At 57.9% G+C, this 25,894-nt stretch overlaps 9 protein-coding genes across 9 annotated transcripts; 5 read left to right on the top strand and 4 right to left on the bottom strand.

The window, feature by feature from the left end:
• Positions 1-2,575: 2,575 nt before the first annotated feature.
• B0H18DRAFT_1122173 (uncharacterized protein) lies at positions 2,576-3,273 on the bottom strand (the record flags this gene model as incomplete). Its single annotated transcript, XM_048034464.1, has 6 exons — positions 2,576-2,674; positions 2,727-2,755; positions 2,805-2,867; positions 2,925-2,941; positions 2,997-3,066; positions 3,126-3,273. 6 exons carry the CDS (start codon positions 3,271-3,273, stop codon positions 2,576-2,578), a joined length of 426 nt encoding a protein of 141 aa, XP_047889950.1.
• A 4,970-nt stretch (positions 3,274-8,243) lies between these two features.
• On the top strand, positions 8,244-10,134 carry B0H18DRAFT_957255 (uncharacterized protein; the record flags this gene model as incomplete). The annotated part of the gene is made up of 4 exons (XM_048042557.1): positions 8,244-8,499; positions 8,555-8,880; positions 8,954-9,376; positions 9,541-10,134. 4 exons carry the CDS (start codon positions 8,244-8,246, stop codon positions 10,132-10,134), a joined length of 1,599 nt encoding a protein of 532 aa, XP_047889949.1.
• Positions 10,135-10,335: 201 nt separating this feature from the next.
• Positions 10,336-10,779, top strand: B0H18DRAFT_616892 (uncharacterized protein). The gene has a single exon (XM_048038796.1). The coding sequence runs from the start codon at positions 10,482-10,484 to the stop codon at positions 10,728-10,730; it is 249 nt and encodes an 82-aa protein (XP_047889948.1). The 5' UTR covers positions 10,336-10,481; the 3' UTR covers positions 10,731-10,779.
• A 1,256-nt stretch (positions 10,780-12,035) lies between these two features.
• On the top strand, positions 12,036-15,456 carry B0H18DRAFT_957254 (uncharacterized protein; the record flags this gene model as incomplete). Its single annotated transcript, XM_048042556.1, has 5 exons — positions 12,036-12,797; positions 12,851-13,370; positions 13,430-13,508; positions 13,564-15,068; positions 15,155-15,456. 5 exons carry the CDS (start codon positions 12,036-12,038, stop codon positions 15,454-15,456), a joined length of 3,168 nt encoding a protein of 1,055 aa, XP_047889947.1.
• A 497-nt stretch (positions 15,457-15,953) lies between these two features.
• B0H18DRAFT_881445 (cyclin-domain-containing protein) lies at positions 15,954-16,988 on the bottom strand (the record flags this gene model as incomplete). The annotated part of the gene is made up of 5 exons (XM_048040844.1): positions 15,954-16,268; positions 16,364-16,603; positions 16,661-16,751; positions 16,809-16,860; positions 16,910-16,988. The coding sequence occupies 5 exons, from the start codon at positions 16,986-16,988 to the stop codon at positions 15,954-15,956; spliced, it is 777 nt and encodes a 258-aa protein (XP_047889946.1).
• A 219-nt stretch (positions 16,989-17,207) lies between these two features.
• Positions 17,208-18,227, top strand: B0H18DRAFT_1025784 (60S ribosomal protein L12). The gene is made up of 4 exons (XM_048029775.1): positions 17,208-17,296; positions 17,348-17,443; positions 17,493-17,640; positions 17,693-18,227. Exons 1-4 carry the CDS (start codon positions 17,282-17,284, stop codon positions 17,929-17,931), a joined length of 498 nt encoding a protein of 165 aa, XP_047889945.1. The 5' UTR covers positions 17,208-17,281; the 3' UTR covers positions 17,932-18,227.
• A 64-nt stretch (positions 18,228-18,291) lies between these two features.
• On the bottom strand, positions 18,292-20,572 carry B0H18DRAFT_1213551 (uncharacterized protein). Its single transcript, XM_048036521.1, has 6 exons — positions 20,462-20,572; positions 20,319-20,406; positions 20,254-20,270; positions 20,048-20,204; positions 18,858-19,994; positions 18,292-18,800 (listed from the first exon to the last, which is right to left on the bottom strand). Exons 2-6 carry the CDS (start codon positions 20,358-20,360, stop codon positions 18,579-18,581), a joined length of 1,575 nt encoding a protein of 524 aa, XP_047889944.1. The 5' UTR covers positions 20,361-20,406; positions 20,462-20,572; the 3' UTR covers positions 18,292-18,578.
• A 69-nt stretch (positions 20,573-20,641) lies between these two features.
• Positions 20,642-24,755, top strand: B0H18DRAFT_1086495 (isoleucine-tRNA ligase; the record flags this gene model as incomplete). The annotated part of the gene is made up of 16 exons (XM_048032051.1): positions 20,642-20,656; positions 20,917-21,072; positions 21,262-21,576; positions 21,641-21,677; positions 21,727-21,746; positions 21,774-21,953; positions 21,976-22,008; positions 22,057-22,144; positions 22,338-22,461; positions 22,513-22,639; positions 22,693-22,862; positions 22,915-23,106; positions 23,162-23,245; positions 23,303-23,735; positions 23,787-24,005; positions 24,057-24,755. 16 exons carry the CDS (start codon positions 20,642-20,644, stop codon positions 24,753-24,755), a joined length of 2,892 nt encoding a protein of 963 aa, XP_047889943.1.
• Positions 24,756-24,862: 107 nt separating this feature from the next.
• B0H18DRAFT_881432 (uncharacterized protein) lies at positions 24,863-25,649 on the bottom strand (the record flags this gene model as incomplete). Its single annotated transcript, XM_048040843.1, has 3 exons — positions 24,863-25,161; positions 25,221-25,442; positions 25,499-25,649. 3 exons carry the CDS (start codon positions 25,647-25,649, stop codon positions 24,863-24,865), a joined length of 672 nt encoding a protein of 223 aa, XP_047889942.1.
• Positions 25,650-25,894: the final 245 nt, after the last annotated feature.

Below are 25,894 nucleotides of genomic sequence, written 5' to 3'. Positions count from 1 at the left end.
CCGCACGGGTTCGGTAGTCTACCACGAAACATCCAAATATACATGTCTGACTAGAAGGAAATCGTGAGGGGATCAGACTCTGAGCGGATGGACTCACTGTTCCACAGAATCCAGATACGGTGGATAGCTATATTCTACTGATGCATGATGTATGGCAATCCTGTGCTACAGGTCCACGGCAGCATGCACGATACTCACCTGTCTGCGGGTATGGCAATCAAGTTGCCCGTAAAATCGCTGCCCGCGCGTCTCCAAAACCCTGGTCAGTAACAGAGGGCTGCTGTGCGCACTTAACAATCTGTATACGAGTATGTCGGACGGGAAGGGAGAACTCACCTGCCCAAAGTTCGGGGTCCTTGCGAAGCAAACACAGATGGGCCGCGGTAACGCCCGGGATCCGACGTTGAGCATACGCCGGATTCAGCTAAGCCGGCGGCCTCGGCTCTAGCCTATTGAACGTTGATTCAATGCCGGAAGGTTCTCATTCAACTGCTTATCGGTGAGCCAAGCAAAGCAATGCAGATACGTTGTTGTGGGGAGCTGAAGTCAGCGGGTGTCGAGTGACCGCTCCTGGCCTGCTGGGTACCTCGACCAGGGCAACGTCCGGTCTCGACAGCGCAGACATTTCAGGATAAATCGGGAAGCATATGGAATCCCTACTCGGAGCCGAGGACGGCGTGGTGCGCACGCAGTGCGGGAGATCATGCACGGGCCCGGAGAATCGGAGCCTCGTATGCTGCTGCCGCCCAGCGCCGGGGTGAAGATCACGCTTGGATGCGGAAGCGCATATGTGTATTTATGTGGCTGCGTGCGTGTACTTCGAGGCTAGGGGACGTGGAATTGCGAATACAAGTGCTGCTAGGGTAAGGCTCCGCATCGAGGTATTGCGTGAGCGTCGATACCACGGCGTGTCCTCTGTAGGTACCTACGTGACGGTCCGACCATTGGGCCGCGAGAAGTACGTACAAGCGACAGTTGATCAAGCCGGGAACGGTCGCCGACGGGGCGCGGATGGACCCACATGGTGTTTGTGTGCACGTGCACAGCGTCCGCTGGGCGGTGGCTGGAGCGCACGTACGGCGAGTGGGAGAGTGTGAGACACGGAAAGGCGATGAGACAGCGAGATGTGTGAGTGGGCTGGCGATGGGGACGGCGTGGGGCAGTGTGAGAGCTGGGCAGGGGATTGACTGACAGCCAGAGCCCGAGGCGGCGCGATGACGCGGCAGTGACGGACTCGGAGGCCGACGTCGACGCGACGCCTTCCGCGCGGACATTCGTCGGCGCGCAAGCGCCCGTCGATCGCCGTTTCGCGGTCTTGCAGCCTGTGTGCAGCACTCGCGTCCGACGCTCGATCGACGTTTCTGCGCGGATGGCTCCTCTTCGACACCTCTCAGGAACCCTTCGACGCGCCTTGGGCACCGCTCCTCTCATGAGTCCGCCCTCGTCTTCCGTCCTCAGTGCATCATCGCAGCCCTTGGAGAGCACGTCCACCAAGTGAGTGTTTTGTGCCGTTCAGTAGCCCATGTCCCCCATTGACACGCTTCTCATTATGCCCAGCGCGCGCAGCGGTCAAACCGTCTGCACTGCCCCGGGTCCCATCTTCCTGTCCATGTCCCTCGCTCGCCATCCTCCACTGGTCGACGTCCGCCAGCTGCATACATGCTCGTCGGGCTTCCATCGGCATTCACATGAGCTGGTCCACTGACGAGCTGACAAGCGACGTGCTCATTCGGATCGCATACTCAGCACGAGACCGGCAACAGAGAAACTCCAGACTTCGTATTGGCCTCTGCCACGTGCATACAAACGCATGCTTCAGGCTTCCGACGAGGTAAGTAGTCAAATGGAATCCGTTGTCGCACACCAATCACAGGTGTACAATACACAGCGGCACCCTATGCGCAACACTGTAATCCGTATCTACATGAACGGACGAGAGGGCGGACGGGAGCATATCGGCACCGGTGCAATCGACAAAGCCCGCGCACACGAACGCGTCTCGGGCAACACTACCGCCCTACCAGGACAGTTCGACTCCGAGGACGATCGACGCAACCGCCGCACATTCTCCACCCGTCCAACGTTGTCGAGACGGTCTGCGGGCCCTGCACACGACTTGGGACAGCATCTGCTGCAAAGGACGGCACAGTACACACCGCGCACGCGTCGTGAGACGCGTCCCCCGCTGCCCTGAACGCCCCGATCGTTGCAGAGCAACGATCTGCACGTCCAGGCTTGTGGTGCGAGTCTCCAACCGGCGTCGTCAAGCCATCCACCCATGCGAGCCCGCACGTCGTTCAGCGTATCAAGAAGCCGCCACCTGCCCATTATGGCACAGTTCTGCGGTCTTCGTGTGGTGTAGCACGCGCGGTCTCATGGCCGGCCATGAGTCAACCCCGTCCCAACTGCCAAGGGCGCCCGCGCAACACACCCAACGACGCCTGAGAGCGACGGACACGACGTCACGCTGCGCCGCTCGCAGTCTGGCATGGTACGTAACTACGCGCCTCGTTCTCGCTGACTCGTGCTAAACCTTGTTTCTCCCACCCAGTCACTTCGTCCGAAACGCGCCAGCTCAGCGCTCCGGCGGCGACGTGTCTTGCGGGAACGACGGCAACCGGCTGGACGGCAGGGGCATGCATTCGAGCGAATTGCATGCTGGTTGGTCAGGGAGCTACGCAGACGATGTCAGGAGGTGTGGCACCCCAACGGCGGGGACGTCTTACCGGGGGCTGATCTGGTAGGTACGCGAGTGCTGACACGACTGATCAGCGGTGGTACACGTCGGGTAGACCAGCACTCACCCGCCAAGGCGTGCAGCGCGTGGATGGACCTACCGGATGCCGGATCGCGTAGACGCAAGCGAGCTGCAGCGACGTGGGTTAATCGGTACGCCTCCGTTGGAATCGCGCGATACGACTCACCGGGACGTTCGGCACCACTGCCGCCAAGATTGATCAGGGCGGTACTGTCAACGCGGCAGAGCACGTACCTACTCTGTGCGCGACAGGGCTGCGTCCGGCGACCGCGCGCAGCTGCGTAGGCCGAGCTCAACGGCGAGCACATCTGCGGGGAACGACGACCGGTCAGCACCGTAAGATGCACCCGCCGGGAGACGCACTCACCACCAGCCTCGCGCACGACGAGCGAGACGAAAGGGCATGAGACCAGCAGAGGATGCACCTCCAGACCGGATACCCACCAGTTTATATACCCCCGTCCCGATCTCTTACGCGACGCACGTCCGCGTTGCCCGTCCCTCGCAACCGCCATCGCGGTCTTCTCAGCCGCCTGTCGCGTCGTCGCGATGGGCCACAGGGGCACAGCCGACGTTGCACGCTAGCGAGCCCGCGGCGCTCGGGCGTTGCGCAACGTGCGATTTCGACGAGGATGCGGTAGACTCACTGCGGGCTCCTGAGCGTGGAGGGCTGCAGGACGGCGTGGAGGGCTGCAGGACGGCGTGGACGGCTGGACGGAAGGATGTGTACCAGCGGTATGTGTCCTGCTCCCGGCGTAGGATGGCTGCCGACGCCCTGTCCGGCGAGACGACATGTCGTTGCCGTTGACGCGGATACTCGGCGCGACGCATTGCTCATGATCCGCGGAGTCTCCGTCTCGCGCTCGCTACCGTGCCATTTCGAGAACGGCGACTCGCGCACGCGCAATGTTCCTGGATAGAACGGCGACGCGAGCTGTGCTCGCTTAGGACAGTCTGGTACGTTCAACGGAACTGGTCATCCCGCGTTGTCTCCGGCTGACACTGGGCAAGCGACCAGACAGCGACGTCCTCCCCCATCGTGTACCACCTAACGGCGGGTGCCATACCAGAGCGGTAGGTTGCTACGAATTCTTAGGTGTGTCGGGGCCGTCCTGTCATACCCTCCTCGCTACCTGTCAAGACCACCTGTAGCCGCAACGCGGATCATCCGAAGCCTCTGTGTCAGGACGACAAACAAACCCAGCAAAGTCGAAATGTTCCGTCAGCTCGGATCGGCTCTGGATGGCCCAAATGTTGTTTACCGTTCGCCGTACTTCTTCCGTTCCTATTGGCTTACCGTGGCGGCACCCGGACAACCGCCAAACACGCACAAGTGTGTTTCTTGGGGGCAGACTGGACCGTCTCGTGCGTACAGGAGTCCAGGAGGACGTCTCCTGCTTCCGTCGAATCGTGCTCCTCACGGTGCCGGCACAGCACCCGCCGGTGGTTGCTCGCTCTAGCGATCCGGGCCGTCGCGTACTGGGTGCGTCACACAAGCACCGGAAGGATCGTCAACCGCTCAATCTGCGCCTTCGACAACGCAATTACGCGGATGCCGTTACCCGGTGCTGGAACGGATATGGTGCGCGTTGATCGCTCCCCGACGGCGGCAGTACGAACGTGAAGGCTCGGACATTTTTCGAGCTTTCGGGCTTGTACTGCCCTCGTCGACCAGAGGCATGACGAGGTAAGCATGGACCCGCTTGGTCCGATATTCTGCGAGTCCGGGGTGTAGTCTCAGCCCATGTACAGACTGTACCATTGTACTGAAGTTCCATGGACTTCCTGCACCTCTGACTGATGATCCCGCTGTCTGCTCTTCAGCGGACGAAATCAGAACCCTGCAGCTGTGATGCAATTTGACCATATGTTGTAAAAGACTGATAGCCCGATCAATGTCTGACGTACCGTCGTCCGAATGTGTGAGAATACCATCCATTCTCCTATCACTCAGCTCTACAGTATACTTCGCTCTTGGTCATTGAAATTCAGATTGTGAGGTATATGGCCTTGTAGACAGCTATACACGGGCAGACTCAATAAAATATGGGAACACAGCTGTGACACCATGTTCGGCTGATTCAGACGGCAAGCCCCTGACCGTGACACCTACTGTAACCATGGTTCCCTGAACTTACATTCAATCTTAGATCACGAAGATCAAGGGACGAGCCGAGATCTCAATGGCTAGGCGACCGTGTCACTCCTTGTTGAATCAGTGGTTGACGTGGAATGCCCCGTGGACCAAGCCCTTGTTTCCTTGCCACAACGACACCAGCTGCAGCATCGTATTCCTCCGTGTCAAGACCCTAGGTCAACAACTTGTTCTCTGACACTGTGATATCAGGTAAGTACACGAACTTGCCATACTGCCTGCGTTCGACATCACTGACCTGAACACAGTATCGGTGCACAACGTGCTCGGCCAAAGTTTCAGGCAGGTATTGGCTCGACGGGCGAGGGAGAAATTTCTGTAGGTAACCATCCAACCCACACACAGTACTAGATGGCTAACAGGAATGCCCATGCTGCAGGCACAGGACGGACTGGATGATTAGGGACTCGAGGTCACGTATTCACGAGCCTCCGGAGTAATACCGGCAGCGACTAACGGACATGATGGTGCGTTAAGAATACACCTCACAATTCGGACGGCACAGCTCATGGAAGGACTCAAAAACAGTACCAAAGGCGAGCAGTTCAAAGAACAGCCAACCGACCACGTCGAACAGTAGACCGGTGGGCGCCGGGCGTACAACGTAAACTCACAACTTGAAGACGCAACAGAGACTCGCCGCTTACGACGCTCGCTTCTCTGACCGCGAGCATCGTAATGTTGAGGGTGTGCGACGAGGTTGCCTGGTGAGTACTTTCAAGTACACTTCCTCTGGCACTGTACTGAAGCTGTCTGCAGATGAACGAGCCATGACAAGTGCCCGAACACTGACAGCGCACGGACGATAACCCCCGGGTGTCTATCAGTCTCTGCGAGATGATGTCTCCACGCTCCGGGTGGGTAATACCCGTTTCCTGGACGACACATGCCGACTGGATGACACCCTTTCAAGGCCGGACAGCGGGGAGCCGGTCATCGATGGTGAGTCGACTGCATATTCTCTCGCAGATTAATTGTACTGAAACGCGGACTGCAGGTGTCCGAGTAGATGGCCTTGACACGCATCTCTACGACACGGGAACACCGTCTAGCACATGCTATTCGTGCATCGACGATGCGCACGGCGGAGACGTGCAGTACCCGGTGGTACACTAGACTTTGCGCGTGAAATAGAGACCGCCAGCGGCGCGCCAGCCTCGTATACCCACGACATACCTTCTAGATCGCATCCTGCCAGGTTTGGCGAGCGACGTTAGTCCCCTCGTCACGCCACTGCTTACGCCGCGAACATCAGCGAGGCTGCCATCTCTCACTCACCTGCACGTCTTGACCCACTTCGCTACGTGTTCCTGCCCCGGATGATGGTGTTGCTTCCCGGACCCCGCCTCGACCAATCTCCCTGGCGGTTAACCTCGCCTGATGCGCGGGTCGACGCAGCGTTGCAGGTCCTATGCAATCACCGAAGACACGACATAACGCCGTCCGGCGAACCTACCTTTTACGGGGCAGTGGTACACGAGCACGGTGCGGGGTAGACGGGTCTGCACGGGTTTCTCACGCAGACGATGCGCGAGAATCACCAGGTGAGCAAAGCATATTACAGATGACATCGGAATAGTACACTTACCTGCGACCCCACTCGTCTGCCGCGTTGCTACCTAGATTCGAGTCGGACGCTTGATTGAAGCGATACACCGGCGCATTGCCGCCGGCTGTCCCGTTCTCCGACTTGTCGTCTAGTGCGCACGGCAGAGGTCACATGCCCTGTACCTGCCCAGGAAGACGCTGTGCAAGGAAGAGGTAAGCATAGGACAATGTATTTGAAACCGGGATGGTATGCTCACCCTACTCGTCTGTCGCGTTGCTATCTAGGTTCGAGTCTGACCTTGCAGACTAGCGACACATTCGCGAATCGCCGCGGTACCGTCTGACGCGCACCACGGAGGTTGCACGCTCGGTAGCGGACCGTTACCAATGAAGGGCGGGCCTGCCGGGCACGGGCCGACGTCCACTGAGCGAGTTCTCAAGCGTGGTGAACGAAAGCCAGCACGGTTCACGAAGAGGAGAGGATGGTACACGAGGGAGATCGCGAGTAGGGTGTAAGGTCAGCAGAGAACATTGCAATCAGAATCGGGATGGTACACTTACCGCGTGTTGCTATTCAGGCTTGGCTCAGGGAGAGCAGCGCGTCGCTGTCGTCTGCCGCGTTATCAACTCGCATCACATCGCACGCCTAGTAGTTGGCTGACCTTTGTCGATTCGGTGCGCAGGCGGGCGCGCTGGTGTTGTCTCTTGTGCCCTCCTCGTTCCGGAGCACCCGCGTGTTCTTCTCATTCCTCGATTCCTGTCCAAGCTCTTCTCTTCTGGTGGCCTGCGTGTCCGGCGAAGACACGTCCCGCGAACCGACCATTGACGACTGCGGCAGCGCAGGTAGTACGTCGGCCGAGCGCAATAGCGGTCTTCGCGGCGGCGTGCGTCGGCGTGCGTGTCCGTAAAGAAAGCCGGGACTGGGATGGTTGGGTCTCGACGCAACAGATCGACGTCCGGCGAACAAGGCGGGACGGGGGAGGGTGCTGCCAGTGTGCAGAGGAGGGCCCCGCAGCGCATGGAGAGGCTCACGGACGGGCGCAGTGGCTAAGGCTTCTCTGCGTCGACACAGGTGCGCGAGGCCGATATCAGTGACAATGGGAGGTGCAGAGGAGCGGGGCGCCGACTGCGGGCAACTGCGTGCATTGATACAGTTGGGGGCGCGTCGCTGACCGGGGATGCAGGTCCGCGAGAGGTGCGCGCGAGACAGCGAGCCGCAGGACAGACATGGGAGCGTCGTCGAGTGGAGTGCGATCGGGGACGACCCGGGGCGCAGAGAAGTGGCAAACGTCGAGATCGCGGTGCGGGTGCGGGTGATGGAATGCGCGTTTCGACTCCTGGCGCGCTGCTGGGACTCGGCACAGGAATGCGGTCGGAGGAATCTCGAGTGCATTCTGCGAGCTTACCAGCGTGGATTGTCGGAGACTTTGTACCGTACATCGAGGTAGACAGGCGCATACAGGCAGCCGGGAAATCGGTGCACCGTGAGGGCGTCGGGCGCGCGGAAACGGCGCCGGTGCAACACCAGAAAGGGCCCGCTGTCTGTCGCCCTTGTGTCCCCTGCAATGCGCCTTACCCAAACTTTCGTCGTGGTACAAAACTTGGGGCGAGCTGCGGGATTCAGCAGACACGCGGTCACCTGACCCGACTCCGATCGACGCAGCGCCTATTGTCCCTGCGCTTTACATCCTCGCCGCTTCACATGAACTCGAGCACCTGGCCCCTTCCGCTGCTCGCGCCCTGCTCCAGCGGGGCATCCGACTCAACCCGGGGAGCACGGAGATGTGGCGAGAGTACGTGAAGATGGAGTTGGGTTTCGTGGAGAGCCTGCGAAGGCGGTGGGGAGTTCTGGGGATCGACGTGGAGGATACCAAGGGCAAGGGCAAGCAACGAGCGCGGGAAGCGGATGAAGACGAAGAGATGGAGGTGGAGAAGATACAGGTGGACGCGGAGGACGAGGGCGACGAAGGCGAGGCTGCGCGTAGGCAAATCATGCAGGGTGCCATCGTCAAGTCCGTCATGTCGAGCGCTGCGAAAGGTTGTTTTCTACGCATGTTGTCCTGCGTGTTCATCGCTGAGTTCCGCTTCTACAGCTTTGCCAAAGATCGAGCTCTTCATTTCTTTGCAGGACTTGCTGGCGACGTATCCATGCCCCGCTTCGCTGCGAGATACGCTTTTGGATCACCTCTTCACTTTGTTGCATGAAACGCTACCCGCAGATCCTGCCGCCATAAGGCTATTCGCGACGAGACGTCTTTTGCCTGACCTCGAGGGCGAAGCATTGGTGGATACGCTAAAGGACGCAAATGAGCGGCTTTCCAGTGCTGTGCGAGATCAAAATGCAGCAGACGAGCGGCTCGCATCGGCATATGCGAGCTTCGTGCGGGACTGGTGTCAGAAAGACATCGATGACAGCCTGGTCAGTCATCATTCCCCCTCGCCCGTTTCGCATTGATCTGATCATGTGTATGCGTGTGTCCCGCGCACTGCAGAAAGGGTACCTCATCACATCGCTACAGCTCCTGGCACAAAGGAAATCGGCCACCCCTTCGCCCGCACTTCTGGCGGAAACAATAACCCTGCTCACGGCATATCAAGACAGCCTCCACGAGTATCTCCCGCCTACAAGCAACACGCCTGAACGGGTCCTTCGGTTAGCTCGAAAGTTTACCGGTAAGGACAACACAAAGCACTCGGCGCAAGTATGGCTTGCGCGCCTCGACGCGGAGAAACAATTCGCGACAGGCGAGGATGCGAAACGTGCGTGGGACGAGGCCCGGGGAGTCGTCGTGGGCACAGGGACAGACACCGTATGGCTCTGGGGGCTAGACCCCGAGCCAGACTGGGAAACCACAAACGGGCGCGGGACCGGCAGTATGGAGACGGAGGTGGGAGAGCGTGTTCGGCTGCTTGAGGTGCGTGCGTACGGCTCTAAAAATTAGCATGGGCGCTGACGCGCGTGTGTTATTCACATTGTTCTTTCCTGTCATCGATTGTTTATGACCGTGTGGCCGGACTCTGCTCTTGGCGACGCGTACCTACGAATGCGGCGTGCGTCTTTCCTTGCGCGGGATTACAGCGGCTTCTGGGAGAAGGCCACCGCATGCAGGACGCGACGGCGTGGTCTGCGGTGCAGGAAACGCTACTGATGCGGTACGCGAAGGCAACTGACATCGAGCTCAAGATCAGACTCAGGCTCGAGACGGTCGAGGAAGGCGAGGTACCGCCGGCTGGAATTCGCAAGAGAAAGCGGGCGCGCGGGGATACCGGGTCAGACGCACGATCACCATCGATGGCATATGTGGACGCGCGGGCGGCCCGCGTGCGCCACGTCGGGGCAGCGTATTTGATGACAGCGCGCGTGTGGCGGGAGGTCTTCGCGCAGGAGGAGGCGGCTTCGGAGGAGGTGCCCGCGTGCTCAGGACGCGTCCTCGAGACGATCTTCGAACAGTGGCGGCGCAAGGACGGCGTTCACGCGACCATCGCCTGGGCGCGGTGGCTGCTCGCACATGGGAAGGCGAAGGCGGCGACTGACATTGTCATGCGTGCGCGAAGCTCGCTCTCAGACGTCGAGAGAATAGAGCTCGAGCATCTCTGGAAGAAAGAAGTGGATGAGGACGTCGAGGCCACATCCAGAGACGATCTCGAGATGGACCCCCGGGTATCCCTGTAACCAGGAGTTGTCTTTAACTCTTCACTCCAATGTCAACATGCTTCGACGAGTCTCTGTCTCCTGAGACTCTCTCTGTCGACGCTCAGTCGGGGCCGAGGCGATCCAGATGCTCGCTCTCACTCATTCTCGACGGTAAGAGCGCGCGTGATATATGACACAACGCAGAACTTGAACCTACTGCATGTAGGTATGCCCACCGCACGGGTTCGGTAGTCTACCACGAAACATCCAAATATACATGTCTGACTAGAAGGAAATCGTGAGGGGATCAGACTCTGAGCGGATGGACTCACTGTTCCACAGAATCCAGATACGGTGGATAGCTATATTCTACTGATGCATGATGTATGGCAATCCTGTGCTACAGGTCCACGGCAGCATGCACGATACTCACCTGTCTGCGGGTATGGCAATCAAGTTGCCCGCAAAATCGCTGCCCGCGCGTCTCCAAAACCCTGGTCAGTAACAGAGGGCTGCTGTGCGCACTTAACAATCTGTATATGAGTACTTATGTCGGACGGAAAGGGCGAACTCACCTGCCCAAAGTTCGGGGTTGGTTCGGGGTCTTTGCGAAGCAAACAGAGATGCCGCGGTAACGCCCGGGATCCGACGTTGAGCATACGCCGGATTTAGCTAAGCCGGCGGCCTAGGTTCTAGCCTATTGAACGTTGATTCAATGCCGGAAGGTTCTCATTCAACTGCTTATCGGTGAGCCAAGCAAAGCAATGTAGATACGTTGTTGTGAGGGAGCTGAAGTCACCGGGTGTCGAGTGACCGCTCCTGGCCTGCTGGGTGCCTTGACCAGGGCAACGTCCGGTCTCGACAGCGCAGACATTTCAGGATAAATCGGGAAGCATATGGAATCCCTACTCGGAGCCGAGGACGGCGTGGTGCGCACGCAGTGCGGGAGATCATGCACGGGCCCGGAGAATCGGAGCCTCGTATGCTGCTGCCGCCCAGCGCCGCGGTGAAGATCACGTTTGGATGCGGAAGCGCATGCGTGTATCTACGCGGCTGCGGTGCGTGTATTTTGAGTCTAGGGTGACGTGGAATTGCGAACACAAGTGCTGCTAGGGTGGGGCTCCGCATAGAGGTATTGCGTGAGCGTCGATACCACGGCGTGTCCTCTGTAGGTACCTACGTGACGGTCCGACCATTGGGCCGCGAGAAGTACGTACAAGCGACAGTTGATCAAGCCGGGAACGGTCGCCGACGGGGCGCGGATGGACCCACATGGTGTTTGTGTGCACGTGCATAGCGTCCGCTGGGGGGCGGCGGTGGCTGGAGCGCAACTGCAGCAAGTGGGAAAGTGGTGAGACACGGAAAGGCGATGAGACAGCGAGATGTGCGAGTGGGCTGGCGATGGGGATGGCCGTGGGGCAGTGTGAGAGCTGGGCAGGGGGATGGACAGTTGGCCATTGTGGGCCTATCCGGTGAACGCACGCGCGCGCGTGGTGCTGCGAAGCACGACACCATGTGCTGCCCACAATCTCAATATCTCCCCTGCCCCAGCCCAGACGCCCCCTTGCCATCCTCCCTTCTTCCATCGTCGTCGCTGCAGTCGCAGTGCCGCTCAGGTAAACAAGGGTGAGTTTGTCGTCGCCGTCGTCCTCGACGTGTACAGCCTGACTCACACCGCCCTTCGCCCGCGCTTCCGCCCTAGCTTTGCCTTCTGCTGCAATCTGCCTGCCTATCGGTGCCCCCAGGCTTGCCCCAGCTCCTCGACGCCGCAGGTCGTCGTTCTGCTTGCCTGCTCGCATCCTGCTCGACGCGAGAGAGCCGCCCTCCCTTGCTGCATGTCCCCACGAGCTCCGTAGTGTCCTGAGGTCTCATCATCTCGCCCATTCTCTCGAGAACGGAGTGTAGAACAGACCCCATCTCGCTAGCTTCCCTCCTTGCTCATGTTGCAGTATCCCGTCCAGCTTCCCCCGCTTTCTCTTACGTCCTCCAAGCGAACGCCCCTCATCCGCAGGGACCCAAGTGACGACTTTCAGAATGGATCTCTGACCCACAAGCGCGCCTTCAACGACAAGCTTGTGCCTTCCCGTCCCTCCCATCATGTAGTTCCTATTCACGTTTCCACTGCTTTCTCGACCACTTCCTCCCCCTCATCAACTCCCCCCTCCTCCCCCTCGCCCAATCCCCGCACATCCTCAAAGCAGATTCCCCGTTCCCCCTTGGTTTCTTCGTCGCGTCCGCTGCCCAGCCCGGTCTCTCGCTCGCCACACCCTCTCAAGTCCAACTTGTCCTTCTTCGACAACAAGTCTTATGGCTCCTCGACCTCGTCCGTCGTCGTGGACGTTCTCTCGCAAGGCGACTTGGTCGGGGAAGGCATCTCCCTCCAGGGTGAGACCATCGTGCGGGTCCCCATCAGCTCATCTGAACCGCGGGCCGACTATGATGAACCGGCGAAGGAGTTTGAGGTAGTCCGCACTCTTGGTACTGGAAGCTACGCTGTCGTGTATCTCGTACGTGAGGTCCTGTCGCGCCCTTGTTCTCCTCCCTCGGATGATGAACATGGCGTTGCTGTTGCTGGGAGCATGGAGATGGATGATGGCTATTTTGCTCGCCACCATGCTGTTGAGTATGGCCGCGAATACGCTATCAAGGTGTTGTCCAAGGCCAACCTTGACCGGGATGCTCTGGACGCACAGCTGTTCGAGGTATGCTTCATTTGTGTGGCCATATGCGTCTTTTCTAACATTTTTCTGTACAGGCCACAATTCATCAGTCCCTCCCAGCACACCCCAACATCGTCACCTTGCATCGCACGCTCGAGACTCCTTCCTTTTTGCTTCTTCTTCTCGAGTTTGTGCCAGGTGAAGATCTCTTCTACTTCTTGGAACAGGCCCGCGACCATTACGAAGTCGACCCTTTGGCCTTGGACCTCTCGACGACTCCGCCTTCAGACTCGAGTTGCAGCACTTCCCGCACGCCCTCGAGCCCGAGTCTGCTCTCGTCTCTTGCCCCGTCGCAGCTTCTTTCCCGCACTCGCCTGCACCTCATCGCGTCCATGTTCTCCCAGATGTGCGATGCTGTGGCGACGTGCCACGATCACTCTGTCTTCCACCGGGATATCAAGCCGGAGAACTTCATCGTGACAGACGGGTGGACGTCCCTTCCCGACGGACGGCGCGAGCGCAAGGTTGTTGTCAAGCTTTCTGATTTTGGACTATCCACCACGGATACCGATTCCGCCGACATGGATTGCGGTAGCGCTCCTTACATGAGTTTCGGTACGTCGATCGCTGCGCTGTCATCACTCCTCGTGTGCTCATACCGATCTCTTATGAAGAATGCCGAAATAACCTACACCCTACTTATTCACCTCGTGCTGCCGACGTCTGGTCACTTGGTATCGTGCTTATCAATATGTACGTCGCATCTCATCGTGGTGCTGTGATCTCTCTGACATGAATGGAACCGAAGGTTGTACCACTATAACCCTTGGACGGATGCTGCCGAGGGTGTCTGTCCGTCCTTCAAGGTGTTCCGTCAGTCGCCGGTGCAGTTCTTCATGTCTCGGTTCGCTGGCATGACATACCCTGTCGCCGACTTCCTCGCGACGAACGTCTTCTGTCTCCTCGACGGACCACGCGACAACGGAAAGCGTATCAGCGCACGTGCGTTTGGCATGTGGGTGCGCGACCTGCCCACGCTCCTGGGCGGTGAGAGGCACGGCCATGCACGGACAGTCTCCATCTCCTCCGTCCACGGCCATCGCCTTGCGTCGTTCCCTCATTCGCGCCGCCCGTCGCTCAGGAGTGCCACGCCCATTGACATGTCGTCTCACCGTGCGTCTCGGAACATGTCTCGGGCGCCCTCACTCGTCCCTGTTGCAGCCGAGACCTCCATGCTCTCCACAGTCCAGGACCAGGAGAACGAGGAGCTGGAGCTGGACGATCAGGACCCCTTGGGGCGGACAGCTAGTGGTGCAGCAAGCTCGCGCTCGGCGTCTACGCAGAAGCGTCGCAAACGTGGTGCGCGCAAGGGCAAGGGCGCTGCACTGTCGTCTGGGGCTACTCAGGATGCCACCCTCAACACGCTTGCGGAGGCGTCGCAGTCGCTGGCGCGCGAGATCAGCCGCACGTCCCGCCATTCGCAGGGCGTGTCTGTGTCTGGCAGACACCGCACTCCCGATGTCACCGCACCCGCCATCCTCCCGCACGTCCTTGTGCCTCCCTACCCGCTGTCGTCATCTGCTATGGCGTCCACGACTTCCGTCTCGGCCTCTACGATCTCGAAGAAGCCGTCGAAGTGGAAGCTCTCCTTCGGCAAGGCCAGCAGCGCTGGTATCAAGGTCCCGTCCGTCGAGGAGACGCCCTCGGAAGCTGGCAGCGGCAGCGCTCCCAATACAGCTGGCAAGCCGATGTCGTCCACAGCCAGCAACGTCACCAACTTGCTTATGAGCCTCAACGCGCCTCTCACGCCGTCGTCTACCTCGAGGCCCGAGTTGGGGGAGATGGGTAACTTCAGCAACCGCGGTCGTCGCACGAAGAACCACCCGTATGGCCAGAACGCGGGTAACAGCAGCACGTGGGGCCCGTCCTCGAGCTCTGTGTTCTCTGCGAACAGCGCCAACGAGCGCCGTGGTGCGAACGGTGCTGACCAAAAGTCGCAGCGCGCGGTCTCGCCTGTGAGCAAGCGCGGCGTCTCGCCCACGAGCACGCGCAGCGGACGGCCCGTCGCGTCCAGCGCGAGCTCGATGGCGTCATCCAACTGGCGGAGCTCGATGTCTAGCGCGAATACGTCGGCGTCGACGTTTACGAAGTATAGCAACGGCAGCACGCGCAGCGTGGCGACGGCGGCGACGAGCCTGTCGTCCGGCAGCTGGCGCAGCAACTACACCGGCGCGAGCAAGTACTCCTCGGCCAGCGACAACAGATCGGTCGCGCTCTCCGAGCGGCCGGCCGGCATGCCTGCGAACATCAAGTGTGAGTATGAGCTAGTCGGTATGCTTTTCGAGTGAGGCTGACGTTCATTCATAGTCGTCAATGGCACGCCTTGGGAGATCGACCAGATGCCTCCTCACATGCCCCGCAATCCCGGCAACGAAATGAGAATAGGTTTGGTGGGCCCCCGCAGCGCAAGCCCCGTCGCGCGAAGCCGACCGATTCGGGCCTGGACACCATCAGCGAGCGTCCGCACTACAAGCCAACCAACCCGAGGTCGGATGCAGCGACGAGCACGACGGATCTCTCTGGGCAGCGTGAGCGCTACGATGGGGAGGGAAGCGCCGAAGGCGAGCATGACGGTCCACGCAAGGTGCAGAAGGGCCAGATCAACGCGCTGGCGAAGATGTTGTCGGCGCTGCGGCGGTGAACGGCATGGTGACAAGCCCACGCTGTGGTGTGGGTGCTCTTGCGACCTCGACGGTTTGGCAGACGTGCGCGCGCAGCGCTGCGTTGTACTCAGTACGTATCACGGAGACGGAATGTAGGCTATTCTGGAAAATCGTCAAGACACATCCCCGGTATTCTTAACACACAACTCATGTATCGCTCCTTAGCTAATTTGCACCTCCCACTCCTGCCGCGCCATGGTTGATTCCCATGATGGACAGTACACCCCTTTGAGCTTTAGATGGCGACACATAGCGTAGCGCATCTTTTCCCGTCAGCAGTGTTTGACCTGTACGATATCCTCGTCGTCGAAATACATGCACTGGGGATTAGTAAAACTATTGCAGTCCGACCGTTGTTGCGTGTGAGAGACTGTACGATTCCGAAAGAAATGCTATGTATCGATACAGGCCCTGTGGGATCGGCCGGATGCTGGTGAGGTGTGGTACACTAAATACACGGTAGAGATACACAGTGTCATCCTGGGTGTCTTTCTGGGTGTTCCTGTGAAGACTGGTGGAAATCGGCGAATGCCATGTTCTGCTCCAGCGTGGGGGCCGCGGAGGCTCGGGAGACAGTGTTGCAGTGTCGATAAGGATGGTGGACGGCTCCGCTGGGTGCAGCGCTCTCCGTGGCAGGGGTGGAAGGTCGCGAGGGCCCGCCCATGTCAAGGTCCGTGTCGCTGTCAGACGAAAGGCTGCTCGACGACTCGGGGGCGGGTATGTAATAGATGCCTTTGCTGTGGGTGCGGACGAGGTTGACGTAGTATTCTTGGAGGACTTCACGAGTGCACTGGGGGAACCAGTGTACAGTTCAGTCCTAATGAGCAAACGTTGGCACAGAGAGTGACGCGGAGGGCGATCAATGTGCGGGGAGAAGACACTGACCGTGAGCTGCCAGTCGATCATGCGAAGGAACTCCCTTTCGAGCATGTTGAGTTCGTCCACCGGGATGCCGCCTACCTTCGCGTAAACGCTGTTCGTACAGAACACATCGCAGAAGGTCTTGCTGGCGATAGTGATGGCAGCGATGACGAATCGGTGGCAAGTCAATGAGGACAGGGTGAACAGCGGCGTGCGGGCGCATATCTGGTCGATGTAATGCAGGGTTATAAGGAGGCAGACACGCTGAGCAGTTGAAGATGTGAGGGTTCGCATGACTGAGGCAAATGACACCCGACGTACCTCGACTCTGGTGAATCTCACTATGCGTCTGAAGTAGTCTAATACGGATATTCCAGGTGCAGAACGCGAATGGAACCTGGTGAGGGCCTCCCTGTCCGAGAAGCTATGATCGGTGACGCATCGCTGGGTTGGCTCGCGGACAACGTACGGCGACAATGGGATCCTGTCGTTGTGGGCCATCAACCGCTCCATCATGTCGGCTGCAGTAGAATTGAGAGAACAGTATTTCGCGAAGATTGTTGCGCATACCTATGAGATCTACGAGTACATCGGCCTCTACATCCTCGAACACAGCGGGCACTTCGACCCTCTGAGGAGCTTCCTCCATGCACCCATCGCCGTGCACCCGAGTCCGGCGATGAGAGGCGTTGTGAGCAGAGGAGGAGCTGCGACACAGGCGGTGAACAGGCGACCGACTCGGACGGTCGAGCGTGGACCTACAGACTGCCGAATGAGGAAGCTAGGAGTCTGGGTAGCGGGAGCATCGGCTCCTGCCGCCTCTGTACAGCTCTTTGATGGGCGCCCAAACCTTGAATTCCCGCGTACACGAGACTACACACTGTGGCGCTCGCTGCTCATCCATCGGTCTGTCTCCGCCCACGCAACTCCCCTCCATCCGCCATGGCCCCCAAGTTCGTGAGTGCGCCGACGCCGTCTTCGCCGTGCTGCGCGCTGACCTGCAAATAGGACCCCAATGAAATCAAGATCATCTACCTGCGGGCAACCGGTGGTGAGGTCGGAGCCTCCTCAGCCCTTGCACCCAAGATTGGTCCTCTTGGTCTGTACGTGACGTGCACCGTGTCGAAGACGCTTCTCACTGTCGTAATCTTAGTCTCCCAAAAAGGTCGGTGAAGATATCGCAAAGGCGACCGGCGCATGGAAGGGTCTCCGGGTGACCGTCCAACTTACTATCCAAAACCGTCAAGCGAAGGTCGACGTCGTCCCTTCTGCTTCCTCGCTCGTCATCAAGGCTCTCAAGGGTGGTACAATGCTGCCTTCAACTCCTGACGTTGACCGACCGGAACTGTGTAGAGCCCCCACGGGACCGTAAGAAGGAGAAGAATATCAAACACTCCGGCAACATTGCGTTCGACGAGATCGTCGACATTGCACGGACCATGCGGTCAAAGTCTCTGGCCAAGACGCTGGCCAACGGTTGCAAGGAGATCCTTGGAACCGCGCAGTCGGTTGGGTGCACCATCGACGGCAAGCCACCACATGACGTTATCGAGGCGATTGACGCAGGCGAGATCGAGGTTCCAGACGAGTAATTGTATGATCTGCTTCTCACTATTTCACGCTGCTTGTATGATGCACTCTGCGCTGGATCGACTCGTCCCGAGCGACCGGTGTTCGCACCTCCGCACTATCATGGGGTCCTAGGGGAAGACACTGTCAATATGCATTCGCTTCCATGTACACTGCATGTCCAATGACGCCGAAGCTTATGCTATGGGCCTCTTGCAAGTATTGTCTCTGGGATGCCAGCCGTCACCAGTTCGCTGTGTACAACAGCGATCGAATCACTGATGTGCATCAATAACGCCGCAAAAACAATGCACTACCGAAAGTGATCAGTGTCTTGGGCAACAGATTCTTACGCAGACCGCACATTGTATATAGCTGGTCGTTGATTGAGGTGACGTGCAGCTCTGCCCTGTGTTCATCAGGATGGCTGAAAGCAAGTGTAGGTGGTCATTGGTAGGTAAAGTAATACGAATCCGCGCAGTCCAGTGAATTGTTCTAATTGCTTCCAAGGAACTCGCCCTGCGTACGCGGGACAGACTCTGACCATTACTGACGAGTACATAGCTGCGATTCGCTGCATGTCCGACACTACCGAGGTCTCACTTACTACCCTTTACTACCATACTGTGACGTTAAAGAGCACGTCCGAGTCTGATATCTATCCTTCTGCTTATTTAATTCTTCTCTCAAAGCTTCGTAAAGCCTCCCGGCATATGCGGGAAAGCAGGTGCTCCGAAGGGGCGAGGACCATATGCCGTCCATGTAGAAGACCTCCAGGCAAAGGGACGCCTCCTGGTCCCACACTATCTGACATGGTACCGCCGACGCTCCCGTTGAGCGGTTGTGTCGACGTGTCCCGCGATGCGACTTGGGCAGTGAGCACATCATGCAGCTTATGACCGTGCCTCTTCAGTACATGAGTGGACGTATTCGTAGTGAACACACACACCTGCATGCGCACACCGTGTATGCCCGCCCGCATACTCCGCAGCTCCTCGCCAGTGTACAGCGCGTCCTGCGCACGCGTAGTCGCTAAAGCACCGAGCGCACCCGCGAGCGAGGCGATAGAGCCGTGTAGGGACGCAAGCGTATTCGGGAGAGGCACGCTCGGGTCGAGCGGCGGGATGGAGATCACTCCCGGGTCAGGATGCGGCGGCGCAGAGACGGAGGGGTACGCCGCAGGACTGAACGTGTGCGGCGGGTAAGGGTGGCTCAGGCCACCCGAGGCGATTGAGACTGCGAAAAGGAATGCGCTGCGTGCCTGAGAGATGCGGGCGGTGGGTCGCCGAAGGGTAAGAAGGATCGCGAGATTGACTGGGGCCTGCTCCCGGAGTTTGTGTGCGCGGATGAAGTCGGGCGAATAGACGTCTTCATCCTCTGCAGGAGGGAAGTAAGATGAAAGATCGCTACGGGCTGCAAGCTCGGAGGTTGTGGGGATGACTGGTGAAGTCGCCTGAGGAGGTGCGGATGGAGATGTGGCTGATGCGTTCTCGTCTCGGATTGATGACATGGCCGACGGGTCGACACTAAGAGGCGTGGAGGACGTAGGGTCCCCGGCGGTGCGACCCTGGTGCTGAAGGGTGCTACCCCATCCACGTCGTTGATCGCTATCCTCAACGCTGTACCATGGACCCAGAGCACGTCGGACAGTCTGTAGTTCGAATCGTAACGTGTTCACGACGCCTTCGACGGCCGAGAGTCGGAGACGGAGTCTGGCATTCTCCGCCTCGATAGCTTCGTGAGACGAACTTGTGTCCTTTCGAGATGCTAGAGAAACGCCATCGGATATCGACGCATTGTCAACTAGGCCGGCTCCTGATGACTCCACTGAATTCTGAGAGGATCCCTGGGTGGCGAAGTCTGCTTCAGAAGCTCGCCCCGCGTCCCCTGTTGCCGAGCTGTCCTGGGCATGTGTGTGCGATGCGAGATCCCTACGGAGTATCCCTTTGCTGCACTTGCCATCAGGACACGGTACCTCAACGTACTTGCAGGAGTCTTTCAAATGCACGGGGAGTAGCATTCGCTGGCATGTGTGGGAACATCCCTCGTCCTTATGCGGGCACTCCACGACGAGCTCATCCACGAGCTGTATGCATTGATTAGCTGCAGCATAAAAGAAATGATTAAACTGGTGTGTACGTTACGGATTAAGGGATCGGCTGGAGCAAGGTCGCGGATGCTGAGGGAGCAGCGATCTACGGGACACTGGGCGGATATGGCAATCGCCCGAGCTATGCATTCGTAGCAAAAGGTATGGCAGCATGTCCGAGTGGTGCACGGGTCAACGAATGCCGACCTTCGCTCACGTCAACGTCTGGATCTGCGAACAGTGAGATGGCACACACCGACAGATGCAGCAAACCTGTCAACAGGTGAGCTGTTATCTTGCAATACGCATCGGCCCACGCACCAAATTCTGATTTGGCGTGTCAACGTAATTATACGCAGACATGACTATGATTCGTTCAGAAGTCGTGCGGCCGATACAGTGTTGTCTCCTAACCGGCTGAAGCCTGAGCACAAAGACTACGGTACTAAGCAGTCAGTACTAACCAGCTGCGGTGATGCTTAGATGAGTATGATATCCATCAACCCGGTTGTGATCCTGTCAGGAGTGACCAGTTCTTCGTAGTACTTGGAATGCGTGGGCGTTGTTGGTCAGAGTGCAAGTCAGAGTCCGAAACAGTCGGGCGGCGGTCGGGGAGCGCTGATCGCGATCACGTGGAAGTAATTATGTACGGGCGTCTGGTTTGCTATCCACGATCGCCTGACGATCGCTTCAGGGCTCGAGTCAACTTTTGGTCAGACTCAGATCATCACACTTTCTGTGCTAAACACTCATCTCAAGGGAGCTTCTCCGTATTTCCTTGACCCAGAAGGTGGGAGAGGTCGATCAGAAATCATGCCTTTTCCTCCGCACGACCGTAAGTATCGATCACTGTGTCTTACGACCTGAACAATGATCATTATGTTTTCCGAAAGTGACTGCACCGTTCAATTTCGCCAAGGAGGAGGAGAAGGTCTTGGAATATTGGAGAGAGATTGACGCATTTCAGACGAGCTTGAAGCTTTCCGAAGGGAGACCGGAATACTCTTTCTACGATGGTCCACCATTTGCAACTGGCTTGCCACACTACGGTCATCTGCTTGCCGGTACGATCAAGGTACGTTTCACGAGGTCGTGTCTGCACCATTGCTTTTACCACGACCCAAAACATAAACAAACCACTTCTACACAACGCATCTACATCGCGCCAGTCCGTACACGCTTATTTATTCGACCCCCGCTTTCTCATTCATCACCGCCTCCTTCTTCGACTTCTACTCGGAATTGTTACTCATTGATGCTGTAGGACATCGTTACGCGGCATGCCCACGCAAATGGCTACCATGTAAGTCGGCGCTTTGGCTGGGATACACACGGATTGCCCGTCGAGCACGAGATCGACAAGAAACTCGGTATCACCGGACGCGAAGACGTGATGAAGATGGGCATCGCCGCATATAATGCTGAATGCCGCTCCATTGTCATGCGATATGCCGGGGAATGGCGCCGCACGGTCGAGCGAATGGGCCGCTGGATCGACTTCGACAACGACTACAAGACGCTAACACTAGTTTCATGGAAGGTCTGGTGGGCATTCAGTGAGCTATACAAGAAGGGGATGGTGTACCGGGATTAAAGGTCATGCCTTACTCGACTGGCTGCCTGACGCCTCTGTCCAATTTGAGGCTGGTCAAAATTACAAAGACGTCAGCGATCCTGCCGGTACGTGCCAATCCGATTCTGCCTGCTGTGCATCCGTTATGATCATCAGTCACCGTGGCATTTCCACTGGTAACGACCGCAAGACTTCTCTTCTAGCTGGACAACTACGCCTTGGACACTCCCTCCAACCTCGCCCTTTGCGTGCACCCTGACTTCACCTACGTCAAAATCTATGACGAAGAGCGCGACCAGAATTTCATCCTCCACGAAAATCTCTTACTACCTTGTACAAGGACCCGAAGAAAGCCAAATTCAAGAAGCTTGGCACATTCAAGGGTGTGGATATGAAAAATTGGAGATATATCCGCTCTTTGAATACTTCACTGAGCAGGTATGTCGTGCCATTTATCATGCTCAACATCGTATTGACAACGAGCAGTACGAGGACCGCGCTTTCCGCGTCGTCAATGACACCTACGTCACGAGCGCAGACGGTACAGGTATCGTCCATCAGGCACCCGCCTTCGGTGAAGACGATCACCGCGTCGCGCTTGCCAATGGCATCCTCAGCGCCGAGGAGATGCCCCCTGCCCGATGACGACTCGGGCCGCTTCACCGAGCAGGTTCCCGACTTCGTCGGCCAGAACGTCAAGGTGCGGATAAGGACATCCAGAAGGTGCTAAGCAGAAGGGCCGCCTGATCGTCCAGTCAACGTTGAAGCACTCGTATCCGTTCTGCTGGCGCTCGGGCACTCCATGATTTACCGCGCCATCCCGGTGTGGAACGTTCGTGTGACCCCGATTGTCGACCAGCTCGTTGCGAACAAAAGCAGACGCGATGGTGAGTTGCTAGAATGGTGGTGTAGCAATGGATAGCTGATCAGAGGCCGCCCCAGGGTACCACAAAACGTTGGTGACAACAGATTCGGCAACTGGCTGGCGAACGCGCGAGACTGGAACATCTCGCGGAATCGTTACTGGGGTACTCCCATCCCGCTGTGGGCTAGCGAAGACTTGGAGGAAGTGAGTGTTTGATTTCGCTCCGCGATGCAAGCATGCTGACTGTGTCATCGCAGATAGTATGCGTTGGCTCCATAGAGGAGCTCGAGAAGTTGTCCGGTGTAACGGGCATCACCGATATACACCGGGACAAGATCGACCACATCACCATCCCCTCAAAACAGGGCAAGGGCCAACTCAAGCGTGTCGAGGAGGTTTTGACTGCTGGTTCGAGTCCGGAAGGTATGTCTACTCCAATAGCTATGATTGCTATTACTCATACGTTCGGTTTCCTTCAGCATGCCCTACGCACAGATCCACTATCCCTTCGAGAACAAGGACAAGCTCCAGAACACCTTCCCGGCCGACTTCGTGTCGGAAGGTATCGATCAGACACGAGGTTGGTTCTATACACTCCTGGTACTGTCGACACATCTGTTTGGCACTGCACCCTGGAAGAACCTCATTGTTCATGGTCTCGTTCTCGCTGCGTAAGTTTTATTCCGCTTCTTCGCCACTCCCTTGACTCACTGTGTTCGGCGGTAGCGATGGGAAGAAGATGAGCAAGAGTCTGAAGAACTACCCCGACCCCAATCTCATCATCAACCAGTACGGTGCAGATGCCACACGGTAACTGTTAATTACTGCACGTTCTCTTCATTCAAAACTAACCAAAGACGAATCCAGCATGTTCCTTGTAAATTCGCCTGTGGTGCGCGGCGACAACCTCCGCTTCCGTGAGGAGGGTGTCCGCGAAGTGATCTCCCGCGTCCTTCTCCCCTGGCTTAACTCACAACGCTTCTTCCTCGGGCAAGCCGCATTGCTCAAGAAGACCTTCGACCGCGACCTCCGGTATGATGCGCACGCGCCCGTCTCATCCAACGTCATGGACCGCTGGATCCTCGCTCGTTGCCAGTCGCTCATCAAACTCGTGCGTGAGGAGATGGCCGCCTACCGGCTCTACACCATCCTCCCGCGATTGCTCGACCTTGTTGATGAACTGACCAACTGGTACATCCGTTTCAACCGGAAACGGTTAAAGGGCGAGGACGGAGAGGATGATACGGTGGCAGCCCTCAATACCCTCTTTGAGACCCTCTTCACGCTCTGCCGTACAATGGTATGATCTCCGTGTCTTTGATAGCACCGTACTGACCATAAGTACACACAGTCATCTTACACTCCATTCGTGACCGAGAACCTCTACCAAGCATTACGACCGTTCATCCCCGAGGACCCCAGTGCAGACGTCCGCTCCATCCACTTCCTCGCCTTCCCGGAGGTGAAGGAGGAGTACTTCGACGCTGTCATCGAGCGACAAGTCAAGCGCATGCAGTCCGTTATCGAGCTCACTCGCAACGTCCGCGAGCGGCATAACCTCTCGCTGAAGGTACACGTCTCGAACCATCCATTCTTGTGCCGAACTGACAAGGCCTGCTAGACCCCTCTACGCGAGTTGCTCGTCTTCCATTCAGACGAGGAGTACCTGGATGACGCGCGTAGCCTCCAGCGCTACATCGAGTCGGAGCTCAACGTCCGGAACGTGGTCTTCACATCGGATGAGCACGTCGCCGGCGTGCGCTACCGCGCGGTCGCAGACTGGGCCACCCTCGGCAAGAAGCTGCGGAAGGACTTGGGGCGGGTAAAGAATGCCCTCCCTAAAGTCGCCAGCGACGATGTCCGGTCGTACGTCCAGACGGGCAAGATCGTTGTAGACGGTATCCAGCTCGTCGAGGGCGACTTGACAGTACAACGCTACATCGACCTCCCGGAGCCGGTGGAAGGCCAAGCACAGTACGCGACGCATACCGACAACGACGTCGTGATCCGACTCGACGTTCAAGTGCATGCGGAGCTGCAAAACGAGTGGTTGACGCGCGAGCTCACCAACCGCATCCAGAAGATGCGTAAGCGCGCGGGGCTGCAGGCGACGGATGATGTCGATGTCTTCTACGCCTTCGAGGAGGGCACAGGGGCAGAGCTGTTGGAGGCCATGCGGGAGTACGCGGATACCATCCAGAAGACCGTGAGGAGCGTGCCGGTCGACGTGAGCAAAAGGAAGCCGACGCAGAAGGTGCTGATCGAGGAGGAGCAAGAGGTCGCGGATATCAAGTTCGTGCTGTCATTGGCGTGGCCTTGAGATATTTGGTTAGCGTAGGAAGAACGAAGAAGAGAGAAACTGTAGTACATCCTGTGCATCTAGAAATACAATCTGCTTTCGCGCTATGCTTACAGTTGTCGGGGTGGTCATTTCTTGGACGTGCCGAACCCGCTGAAGCCCATCATTTGCATCATCCCGCTTTCGTCGCCGGTCGCATCCTTGACAAGTTCCACGCGTGCTCTCTCCCGCAGCGCCTTCTTGGCCGCTTTCTTCTCTGCTCGTAGGGCGGCTTCGCGTTCGCGAACCTCAGTCAATCTCTTTTCGAAGTCAAAGGACTTCGCGGACGACGCCTCCTTGGTCTTCTCCCGCAAGTAGGCAATACGCGCGCGGACTTGCTCGACTGTCGACCGTTCAATGCGTGTTGTCTGACCCAGAGCGCGCAAATCTACGATGCCATCGGTTCAGTGGAAAGTAAATTATAGTCCCTAGAATAACGACACGTACGTGCACGACCATTGAGATGGTCCAGGTAGCCTGTGCTGTCCTTGTATGTACGATTGCATGCCTCACAGTAGAAGCCAGGAACTCCCGGGCCACGCGTGCCGGCATTCTGCACGACCATGGTCTTATTCAGGTTCTTCTCCAGCTCGAGCGAGCCCTCCCGACGCTTCATGAGCTCGGTAGGCCTGGGCAGGTCGTCCCGCTTGCCCTTGCGCGGTTTCTTGCCTGGACGATGCTTTTTAGTGAGGCGGGACGGCTGTGCACACAGCGCAATCACGCACCCTGCTTGAGCCGCTCCTCATTCTCCTGCATACGCTCCTTCTCCTCCTGGTCTCGCTGGCGGGCCTTCTCCGTGTACTCCTCCTTGTCCCATTTCTTGCGGAAGTCGGTGTCATTGGCGCGAGAGCCGTACGCTCCTCCTTTGCTAGCCATCGCTGCAATTGTTTCCGTTGCAAATAAACGAACGATACGCACGGACCGTCAGCTTCAGTGAGGTTGTACGGGGATGCCAGTGTGTTTCGGACTCGTAGGTCAGTACGTCGTGCCATGGCGGGCGCTTTTTTCAGCTTTCATCCAAATATGGCAAGTGCTGTAGTTCCGTAACATCACGCAGGATCTCAGGCGCGAGCAATTCTGACTCTGAAACCACGCATCAAATTGTACACCAGGCGAATACA

This window comes from Fomitopsis serialis (genome assembly GCF_022376445.1).
Source record: "Fomitopsis serialis strain Sig1Antser10 chromosome Unknown B0H18scaffold_72, whole genome shotgun sequence".
NCBI lineage: Eukaryota > Fungi > Basidiomycota > Agaricomycetes > Polyporales > Fomitopsidaceae > Fomitopsis > Fomitopsis serialis.
Note: the sequence above shows the minus strand (reverse complement) of the source record. Positions and strands in the feature narration are given on the sequence as shown.